The sequence below is a fragment of the Halyomorpha halys genome, unplaced genomic scaffold (genome assembly GCF_000696795.3).
Source record: "Halyomorpha halys isolate HHAL.00 unplaced genomic scaffold, Hhal_1.1 Scaffold852.1, whole genome shotgun sequence".
Lineage (NCBI taxonomy): Eukaryota > Metazoa > Arthropoda > Insecta > Hemiptera > Pentatomidae > Halyomorpha > Halyomorpha halys.
In genome coordinates this window covers 507,123-518,573 of record NW_027111393.1, presented here as the reverse complement: position 1 = coordinate 518,573, position 11,451 = coordinate 507,123, and the positions used below count along the sequence as shown (strand labels likewise).

The 11,451-nt window shown below is 31.9% G+C and overlaps 1 protein-coding gene and 1 long non-coding RNA gene across 3 annotated transcripts in view; one reads left to right on the top strand and one right to left on the bottom strand.

Moving 5' to 3' along the window:
- Positions 1–2,715, top strand: part of LOC106686638 (uncharacterized) — a 6,910-nt gene extending 4,195 nt beyond the window's left edge. Inside the window, exons 3-4 of one of the 2 annotated variants that reach the window (XR_001344049.2) lie at positions 763–904; positions 2,533–2,715. This is a non-coding gene — a long non-coding RNA (uncharacterized lncRNA). The remainder of the gene's footprint in view (positions 1–762; positions 905–2,532) is intronic. The other variant, XR_001344048.2, reaches the window with a different exon arrangement.
- A 1,006-nt stretch (positions 2,716–3,721) lies between these two features.
- Positions 3,722–11,451, bottom strand: part of LOC106686616 (zinc finger protein OZF) — a 269,514-nt gene continuing 261,784 nt past the window's right edge. The window contains exons 4-5 of the mRNA XM_067049395.1: positions 7,370–7,750; positions 3,722–5,410 (exon numbers count right to left, since the gene is read on the bottom strand). Coding sequence (XP_066905496.1) covers positions 4,682–5,410; positions 7,370–7,750 — 1,110 coding nt within the window. The 3' untranslated portion in view covers positions 3,722–4,681. The remainder of the gene's footprint in view (positions 5,411–7,369; positions 7,751–11,451) is intronic.

Genomic DNA, 11,451 nt, shown 5'->3' with positions numbered 1-11,451 from the left:
AGACAAAATATCGATATTTCGATAATATCGATATCGATATGCAAGTAAATGAAGACAAAACAAAGTATGTGATTGTAAGTCCACCCTAACGACATTGCTGGAGTGGATGGCAAATGGTTACCGAATGTAGACAGTTTCAAAAACCTCGGGTTCACAATAACATAAATTAATGATGAACGGGCTAAGGGTGTACAATGCTATGATAAAGTCAGTTCTGATAGACGGCTGCAAGATCTGGGCCCTAATATGTACCATAGAAAGTAGAAGCGAGAGATTTCAACGAAAGGTCCTCCTTACAATTACAGGAGCGATCTAGGATCAGAGCCTTAACACATGGAGGAAAGGAACAAACAGTGAACTGCTTGCAGAGACTGGTCAGTGTCCCATGATATGAAGGCAACGAGGTTAAGGTTGGCAGGACATATAGCTCGAAGCAATCCATCAGGACTCCTCTGCACTACAATGAACTTGTGCTGGAGTGGAGAGAAGGAATCTTGCAAATATTACATGAGTATTTAGTAAGGAACGTTTCTTTAGAATGTAAAATTGTGTTAAACATAAAAATTGATGCAGAAGGTACGCCAATTTACCCTTTGGTGGTTCTAAAAATAAAGCAGGGAGGGCCCATCAACATTGAAATAATAGTGCATAGTGCAAAATGAAATAGTGCGTTTTAAAACTTTTATTTTACCTTTTGCAATTTTTTTTATAATCAGTTTAATTTTATGTTATTAATGATAAATATAACCTTTGATGTTACAGTGGGGATTCACATATGCACCTTTAGGATCGGTTCTGTTTGGAGGTAGTCCATACATAATAGGATGAACAAGAATAATAGTCAAGGAAGAACTTCAATTACTAATCTGGATTTTATTTATGCCCTCACCCTACAAAATTTCAAGTACAATAAAAAAAATTATAATTGTAATTTGTATATATATATTTTTTTACTTATTCACCCGATTTTGTATCCATTTTACAACATAAATTTTGGTTTTTGATTTATTTATTAAAAAAGAGCTGTTTCATAAATATGACGTGACCTACCTATAGGTAGTATTTCAATTAAGGTTTCGTATCTTAGAGAATGAGGCCCAATTACCGGTGTGGGAAAAATATGAAACATAATATTCAGAATAATCCCAATTGGTTTCAGTAAAAAAAAAACATGAAAAACAGATGATAGAAACCAATAGTTGCATAAACATTGTTAAATACAACATCACAGATATTAATAATTCGTCAATAGCTTTTTTTAAATGTTATTATTAATAATAATAAATACAAAGTAATTTGATAAGGTAAGTCGTTGAAAGCACATATTTTATTAAATATGTAAGCGTATATTTAGTATTCTATATTTTTATATATATGTTTTGTGTTATTTTCATCAAGTCTAAGATTAATTTACTCAAAATTACTCATAAAATAACAAATTTGAGATAAATTCACATTTATGTACTACCTCTGAGATTACGATCGCCTCGATTCTCCTTAAGTGGAGTTTATATAATTTTTTAAAAATTATAATTCGAATTATAAAGGCAACTTGACTGTAATTTTGTGGCATATCTTTTTTAATAAACGTTTTATGAAGTTAACTACACAATGTTAGTGTAGTGGAGCCTGCTTATAAGGGTAGGATGAAGTAGTCATAGTATATCTTTGCAAGAGTTTTCTCGCCGATTTCTAGTTTTGACCAATTTTACTATCAATGTTACTCAATGCAGGTATATTTTTATATACAATGACTACTCTAAATCGTTATTAGTAAGTGTTATAAAGGTAAGATAAACCCGGGCCTAATTCTGAGGTTTCTTTTTAAGGAGGCTTTTTAAAATTCAAAGAACGCCCACTACAACAAAAATACAAGTCAAAAACTTAAAATGTAGGCCACTACAGAAGAAGGAAACAGTGCAGGACCAGAATATATATTCCTGGTAAAAACCATAAATGAAATTCAGAAATAGGGGTTACGAAAAAAAAAATGAGGTTTCGATTGCGGGGAGGATATCAAAGAATTTAGTCAGCTCAGAGGGTTAGAATGTCGTTCTAGAGAAACATAACATAACGGAGTATCCATTCATGATGATCAAACGTAAAAGAAAAGACTAAATAATAAGAAGATATCTGGGCTATTAAATACTTAACATGTGGAAATTCTGAACCTGTACACTAGTAGTGTTCAGATGAAGTTTAGTTATTGTAATTAATATATTGTATTTGAATACTGATCCAAAATATTAATTGATTATAAAGAAATTTGTAAAACAAAATTGTAAATAACAAATAAAGGAGTTTTCATATTTTTTTGTCAGTCAATGGTTTTCAAGATTGAATATTTTCATTGTAAATGATATTGACTGAACCTAAGTATAAATTAATACGATATTAAGCATACAGTGTATTATTAAATATTTTATTTATATTCCTAAATATTAATTTACTTCAAGAGTGAAAATATTATTTTTAATTTTAACTATATATTCAACATTTTTCTTATTAATGATATAATTTTTGGTGTTACAGTGGGGATTTGGATTTGCACCTTTAGGATCTGTTGTGTTTGGACGTAATCCATATATAATTGGATGAGCTGTAATTTTTCAGAAGACGAACCTCGCAATAATCAGCCTAAAAATGATTCATACCCATACCTCATCAAAATGGCAACATTCAATAAACAAAAATAAATATTATTTTTTCGTTTAATTGTTCATGACTATTTACCCGAGTTCCGTTAATGCTACAGGATCATTTATATGTAAAATTTACAAAATTATTGACAAAAGTAAATGTACACCAGGATAGATATGACAGATACTAAGAGAAAATTTTGGAGACTGTCAAAGTGTTATGAAGTTATATTTTTTTTACTTTCGCTTACTTATAAATGGAATATATCGTAAGGTAAATTTCGAATTAGAGTATTTGACAGAAATAAACATTTTGAGATCTAAACTACAATCTGAAATACCTTTACTTTATTTTTATTTTAAATAACTAAACATTTTATATTGTTAATAGCAATAGAAAATACAATTATATAAACTATGGAAAAAATGAAAAATTAAAAAAAGGAAAAATAGAGAAAGCAGTATAGATTGCAGACAGCCGAGCGTATTCGATCACTCCCGATTGCAATCAAAAGATGCTTAGCTTCGTTACACTTTGTTAAACTGTTGTCCTCAGGCATTGCCTTAGGCCTTACCCAGCGAGGGACGGGGTAGCTGCCCCTCCCCCACAGGAAGAGAAAAAAAATTATTAATTTAATAAAAATTAATTGTTTTCAATCAAATAATTGTAATAAATAATAAAGCACTGATATAGTTATATGAGATTTTCTTAAAGTTTCACTTTCATTCGCCTTCTCCGTGCTGAAATGTCCTCCTATAATTCATGGATAAGCCTTGTTGGCAGAAATATAATTTAAATTCGTTATTCGCACCCTTATTATATAGATTTTAACATTGTTATAATATCAGAAATACTACAATATGAGTATAGTAACAGAAAAATAAAATCTTATTGTTTGAAAATTTTGCTTTTTGATGTGGTAAGTGAAAGTTGTACGGTGCGGGCATCACATCAGATTTTTATTTTTAAAGCATCCTCAGACCATTACCTCAAGCTAAAGACGAAGATAAAAACTACTATTTGTATAAATATAGAAATTTATTCGTAGTATAAATATAAAAATTATCATAGAAAAATAATTTACAGCAGAACATTCGTACATAAATAATTAAGGCTACATATAACAAGATAATGAAAACAATAACAACAGATCACATTAACAATAAGTTTACGTTTATAAATACATTTATATCACAAGATCCATCCACGTATTGGATATGAAATAATTCAAAAAAATGGCCTGATCAGTCTGATATTACTAAACATAATGACCGTTTTACTAATATATTATTTTAAAATCCATTCGTATTAATAAATATATATTTTTAACAATAAAAAAATAAATGAAACAAGACACGTTTTCTTAAAAAATAATAATTATACCTAAACAATAAATATTACCTTTAAAACCATATATTTTATAATACAATATATATATAACTGAGTATACATTTTTGTAGCTTAAGTAATAAGCTTATAACATAGAGGTACTAAATATCACTAAATTTAGTATACCAATACTCTTTTATACATAATATAAATATGGCCGAAGGCTGTGATACCCACTACCCTAATATACACATAGTATAAATACAGTCTTTTTGGAACATTCATAGATGTATGCACAGTTAATACCAACAGTAGTAAAACAATCATATATCATAACAGTAGAATATTCAAATATTCATTAATCATATAAACATTTTATTCTTACTAAAAATGTATTTGTGAGATTACATACATGATAAATAGGAAATATGGATCTATTTTATTAGGTACCAAGACCTATAAACATAAAAAATAAATAAAGTTTGTATTCGTGTTATCAATGAAAATCACAAAATTACAGATCTTTTTAACGCCCTAACAATGGAAAATATGAATTGCTTGAGAAGATAATTTATGATTCTAGTCCCGCAGAGATCGAAGTTAGTCTGATTTAAATATACACAAATATGCAATTGAATATTTCTATGAACAAAAAGGTTGATGACTTTTACCTATACACAAACATATTATACGTTCCCTAGAAGAGGCGCCATCAGGTTATGAGATTAGTGATGGGGATAGCCTGAAGCGGAAGAACCGGAGGCGGAGGAGGAAGAGGTGGCTGGACGTCCTCTGGGGGCGGTGGGGGTGGTTGGGGGCCCGTCGAGGTGCACTTCTTGAAGTGGGTCCGCATGTTGCTGGACTGGCTGAACCTCAGGCCGCACTTCTCGCAAGAGTAAGGCTTCACCCCGGTGTGGTAGTTCATGTGGGTCTTGAGGTGGTGCTTCTTCGTGAAGGACTTGTTGCACACCGTGCAAGAATAGGGCTTGATGCCGGAGTGCAGCCTCATGTGGAGTGTCATGTTGGATCTGTCCGCGAATGCCTTCTGACAGACCACGCAGGAGAAGGGCTTCTCGCCAGTGTGGATTCGAAGGTGCTGCTTCAGGAGCATCTTCCTCGAGAAGGCCTTCCCGCAGTGTTGGCAACTGTGCGGCTTTTCGCCGGTGTGGATCCGCACGTGCATGTTGTAGGCCACCCGCTGGTTGAAGCTCTTCCCGCAGTACTCGCACCCGTACTCCTTCCGGTTCCTGTGAATCTTCATGTGCGAGCTGAGGTAGCCCCTGTCGTTGAAGTATTTACCGCATTCCGGGCATGTCGCAGCGAACTCTCTAGTTCCCTCGTGGACTGACCTGTGATATTTGTAGTTTCGTAACTGTGAAAATTGCTTGCCGCATTCCAAACATTGAAATGGTTTTTCTCCAGTGTGGGTTCGTAAATGGACCTGAAGAAAGATAAAAAAGATAATTATTATTATTATTATTAAATGGTTGATAGTGTGACCATCAAAACTCATTGAAAGGAAACGTTATAAGTTCATTAAACTGAATCTTGTGAAGTTAAAAACAATTTGAATAGTTAAAGATTGAGTCTTAAAATTCTTTAAATGAAAAAAAAGTATTGATTAAATGCTTACAATTTAAATTAAATTTGCCAAATTTTGAAGCCCAACAATTAATTTACCAGATTTTGTAGTGTTTATCTTTCAGACGATATAAAGAAAGAATTTTTAATGACTTTTATAATTTATTTTGATGATTTTTTTTTTTTAAATGGTTTTTTGATTTTTCAATATTTAAACAAATGATTTAAATGACATTTCTTCTGCTTTAACTATTTTCTTTGTAATATAAAAATAATTTTTCAATTAAACAGGTTAGAAAAAAAAATTCAATTCAATATTTTCAAAGGGTTCTAATGTTATATTAATTATACAATTTCAAGAACAAATTCACCTTTTTTTTGGAGTGATATTCATATATCATTTATTTATCGTTATCATTTTTAATTTATTAAATTAAGTCTTCTCTGTTAGGAGAAACATACATTAAAGACAATAACTTTACTCAAGTATATATATATATATGCATGCTGGACGAAATGACAGATCCAACAGATACGGGTTTACAGTTTTAGAATCTATTGCATCTCGATTTTTATAAAATATAAACAAAATGAGTTTTGCAGGTCCCCCTCTCAATAACTCCACCAATTATAATGTTCATTGAAGTTAAACATATCGCTGGTTAGTAGAGCTTTGATTTTATCTCTTTTGGGCATAAGAACAACACAAAAGTGTAATAAATATCTCAATGTTACAAGATTGTACTAAAAATTATCTTAACCACATTAATAAATAAATTATTATTTCAAAGCTTCTAGTCTCTCAAGTCGATCATTTTTCAACGTTCCACCATCTTATTTTATGAATAATCTGGACTAAAAATCACAATACTGGCTTGAAATCATTTATACCCCCTCAAGAGACTAATACAGCTTAAACAAATAAAGAAAAAGGAATCTTCTTAAATCAATTTTCTTTTTGGCTGAAATTTTAATCTCTAGGAAAATCATACATTATCTTGAAGTTACAGTGAAGGGATATGTTCAATCAGGTTTAGAAACAAAATAGATCCTCCCGGTGTAGTAGGTCTCAGAATTTTTTATTTGGGATTCTTATGTTTTCCAATATGCAGCAGGACAGACGGGTTAACCTACAGGTTACCAACCTGAAAGTCGAAATTCATTCCAAAGGTCCGCTAAGATAGAAAAGTCAACCCACCCAGGCAGGATTTGAACCGGGGCCATTTCCGACACGAGAATGCTAAGATTGCGGCTTAATAGGCCGCTAGACAAAGGAGATGCTGAAACAGACAAGGACCAGTAGACAAGAACGAATGAATAATTCATAAGGTTACAGTATGAAGAAGTTTATTGGCAACATTACGCACAATGCATATAATAAGTTGATACTACCGTATTGCCGAAAGACAGGGAAGAGTGTAATGAATAAATAGATCTTTCAAAATCAAAAATGATTTAAATGAGAAAAAACAGAACACAAAAGATCGATCAGGAAACATTTAAAGTTATTGAGTAAAGATGCTGAGCAAATTGGAACAGCACTAACAATTAGTACACAGGAACACAAAGTTGGAAGAGGATACTTAGAAGGAGGGTGCCTCCTAACATGTATATCTGATCTTTCTGCTCTAGACCGAATAGGGTAGAAGCTTAATGAAAAACAAAACAGAGTTTGCAACTCTAATCTAACACAAGTCAGATAAGTATCCTTTAGAGCTTTACTATAAGTAAGTCTGATCAGACTAAACTATGTTGTTTTTTCACAAAGGATTAATGTAATTGCCTTATGCTATGAGACGTTATTGAATGAAATGTATACCTTGAGTGAAGCCCTAGTGAGGAAGATCTTGCCGCAGTGAGTACAGGTCTGCTCCGGCTTGGAGGCGTCGTGCGCCTTGCAGTGCGCAGTGTATTGCGCGCGGGCAGTGAAGGCCTTGCCGCAGACGCCGCAGGAGAAGGGCTTGTTATTGTTTGTGTCGGACAAGAGGACGGCCAAGGACTGGAGTGGATTGGGCTCCTCCTTGACCAGCCTCAGGTCGGAGGCAGCCTCCTCTTCCTGGCGGTAGAAGTCCCTCAGCCGCCGCTCCTTCAGCTTCCAGGCCTTCGTCGTCTCTTCTCCTCCCGGCTCCTCCTTCACCGCGGGGAAGGATGCCTCTTTTACTATCGGTGGTGGGGACGCAACTCGGACTGTTTTTAAATCCTGAAATGGAAAGAAATATATTTATTTAAAATTAATCATATTGCCAAATGTTTCATAAAATTACAAACTATCAAATGTTGAAAAATAATAATTAACGAAAAAGAAATTTTATTCTGTTCCCTGGCCCCTTAAAATAAAATAACATGGATTTTATAGATCAATGTCAATTCGTCTTTTTGTATCACAAATTTCCTCTTATTATTTTAGTTCAAGGCAATTGGGACCGATAGAGAAGTATATACCCCCCTCCTCCCTCCCTCCGGCAATGGATTATTAAACGATTAAAAAAATGACATCATTATAAAGACAAGGAAATTATTTAAATAGAGTTGAAATCCTGAATCGTTAAACGGCATTTTTTGTGTATTGCTATACCAATATATAACTCACAATCATACTAGGAAATGATATGGTTGTATACTTACATTCCTAATCAATAAACGTTAAAAAGGAGGCCAAATTTGGTATAATTAAAAAAAATTGGATCTTGATACATTAAAAAAATAATATATTACTACAAATTATTGTTACAAGCAATAGGTATTTGTTTAAACTACTGTGTTGAAGATTAAAGAGTGAAAACAAATATTATTATATGATGTATCAGGAAAAATCTATGATATGTTAAAAGAAATTGTTTCATATAACAGATTGTACTAAATAGGCTAAAATAAGGAATTCTGACAGTACACAGAAAAATGCAGTGTGAGAAAATTGAGAATAAATGGAGGCTTTTTGATTCTGAACGATGAGAAGAGATAGAAAACAAAGAACATTGACATGATGGAATAAATATATGTATGTTTAATTATATAGTTATTATTTATTTAGATATACTTAGATTAAATAGATACTTAGATTAGATTTTTATCGTATTCATGTATCATTTTTTATTATTATTTCCTGTAGCTGCTATTTAGATTTAATGCCCTATGTGTTTTATATTACTTTATTAAATATGATATAAATAGATGTAAAATAATATTATATGTTTCATTCTAATTTTTGATCATTCTCACTCCATACAAATTTATTAGCTCATTATTATAAATTCGCTAATTGTATCATTATTAGTCACTTCATGAGTTCTTTCAATTATCTTAACTATTATTTATTTATTTATTTTTTACTTTACTTTCATTTTATTATTTAGTTATTTGAATTATTAGTTTTATCACTAGAGATTAATTCATATTGTACTGGATACTAGCTTATAAAGCTATTTAGCCCCTACAGCGCCCATATAATAAAAAGTGTAACTAATAAATTTCATTTATGTCTATCATGTTATATGTTATTTCGACACCGACCGATTGATATCATCTCGTCAAACCATATTGGATATACTTTTATGAATAAATAAAATATAAAAAAATAGATATAACCAGCATCTGAGTTCCTAGATTCGAAAAGAGGAATTAACAGTACCATAAAAGGTCGGTTTCATGTCCTTTGGATCTGTCTCATTTTCTGGTGAGCCACCCCCCATTTAGATGTGATAGAGTGAGCACAATCGCCCAATGAAATAAGCCCACTCGCAAACCTGTTCCCCGACGGTCCCCCCCAAGAGATCTAATTATAGTCCAGAAGGGCAAGAATAATTAACAGTGGGTCTCGGGCATTATCGCCTCAGCTTCGTGGCCAGATTAATCTTCCGCAAATATTCATATTTTAATGGAGATAAATTGCGAGAACAAGAGTGATTAAGCTAGTTGGTTTCTTTCAAATCGACAGTAATACAAAATCGTAAATTGCGACAGAATATTTTAACTATATTTATATTAAAAATGTTGTAAAGCAAATATGGAAGTCATATTTTACCTCGATTCAATTACAAAATAAGGATAGATGGATAGTTTAATACACAATATTAAACTTTTTTTTCCAACGTAGTTACGTTCTGACTTAATATCAATGATGCAGCTGGGATCTCTAAAAGCCATGCTTTGCCTTCCACACGGGGGTGGCGAGGCTCAGCTCGGAGTTCCCCAGGCAGAATGTAAATATTGGTTATGCATGTGAATGTGTATTTATTTTATTGTTAATTAAATTTAATTTTGTTTGTCTAGTGAATAAATTATTTTATTATTATATTTTTACTCAGTATGTACTTTTGTTATCATTTACATTGCTTTCTTTTTCTTTCTCCTATTGTTCTTCTATTTCTGCATACATAGAATGAATGAATATTTGTACATTAATAATTAATGTCCTTAATCTGTGGCCGATCGTATTAATTTTCTCAAATAAATATTATACCAGTCTCGTTCTGATGAGTAACTTAGTATCTAACAAAACCTTTTTATGGAATTCACCTACTTTTTTCCAGGTAATTTTTGACAAGATGCAGGTCATCGAAGAAGTTATAATAGGACATGATATAAAGAATTTAATTAATCTCTACTAAATTATTAAGAGACAATGAACGACAACGATAATTCCTATATATGTTAGTATACAGTATTTAATACTTAGTGCACCTAAGTTCTATGATTTATTGTAATAGTATCAACAATAAAAATTTTGACATACGAAATCAAACATATCGTAATACATTTGACGTATATACAAATAAATATGTTTACAATTTTTTTTCCTTATACCTATCTCGTGCAAACTAGGTAACTTGAAGTGAATGCGATCCCTCTTCAACTTAAGCTTATGGAGTTTTGACTATAATGCCTATAAGATTAGAAAAATAATATTTAAATTTTTATAGGGAGATAGTACAGGTGGCGGTATAGGTATTGTTAACTATAGTTTCGCCCCACATTTCAGGGCTTCGTCAGGGCTGTCAGATTAAAACAAAGATCAATTAATTGAGTTATTTCTGTTTCAATCTGACAGCCCTGCAAAGTGGGACGAAACGTAGGTTAACAATAAATAGTTTTCTTTTAATATTTTGTTACCTTTATTGACCGCCACTCGGACTATCTGTCTACAATCTACTTTATACGGCCTTCTTCCAATATTTCAATTTTTGTTTTAAAAATAGCATAAGAAAAAAAATGTTTTAAATCTAAAATACCAACTGTGATAGGATAAATGGGAAATCTGATTTTTATGTAACATGAGTGCATTGGAAAATACATTTCATTAGATAGCAGTGTGTCATATGTGAAAGAAATTTAAAGTGCCATTTTAGGGAAGCTAAAACTAAATTTGTTAAAGTCTTTTAAAAATTCTGAACGGCACGGATTTTAAAAATTTAAATCTTTACTTTAAAAACATGTAACCGATCTAGCCCGAACCAAATATTATTCCTTCTATCATAAACTCCCTAACCACCCAAACCTGCTAGTTTCTAACCTTGCTTCCCCTTCCATTCATCCGCGGCGCCTGAAAAGGAGATGGCCACGAGACCTGCTAATGTAAAACGTCATTAGAGTGCTATCAATGGGTAGTTTCTCTACACACCTGTAATATTCATTTTAACTGAGATCAAATTTACTAAATGTATTGTAATGTACAGTTGTCAATAGAAATAAATAAATAAAAATAATACTTTAAAAATGAACAACTGTTAACTACAGAAATGAGTTGAAATAAATTAGTATACAACTTTTTTATATTTTGAAATTGTAATTTAAAAAGTTTAAAACGAACACATCGACAGAGGAACAAAATTTCACTTTCAAAAAAATCGTTTAAAAAAGTAACAAATCGTTTTAATAGGAGAAGATGGTCGGGGGGGGGGGGGG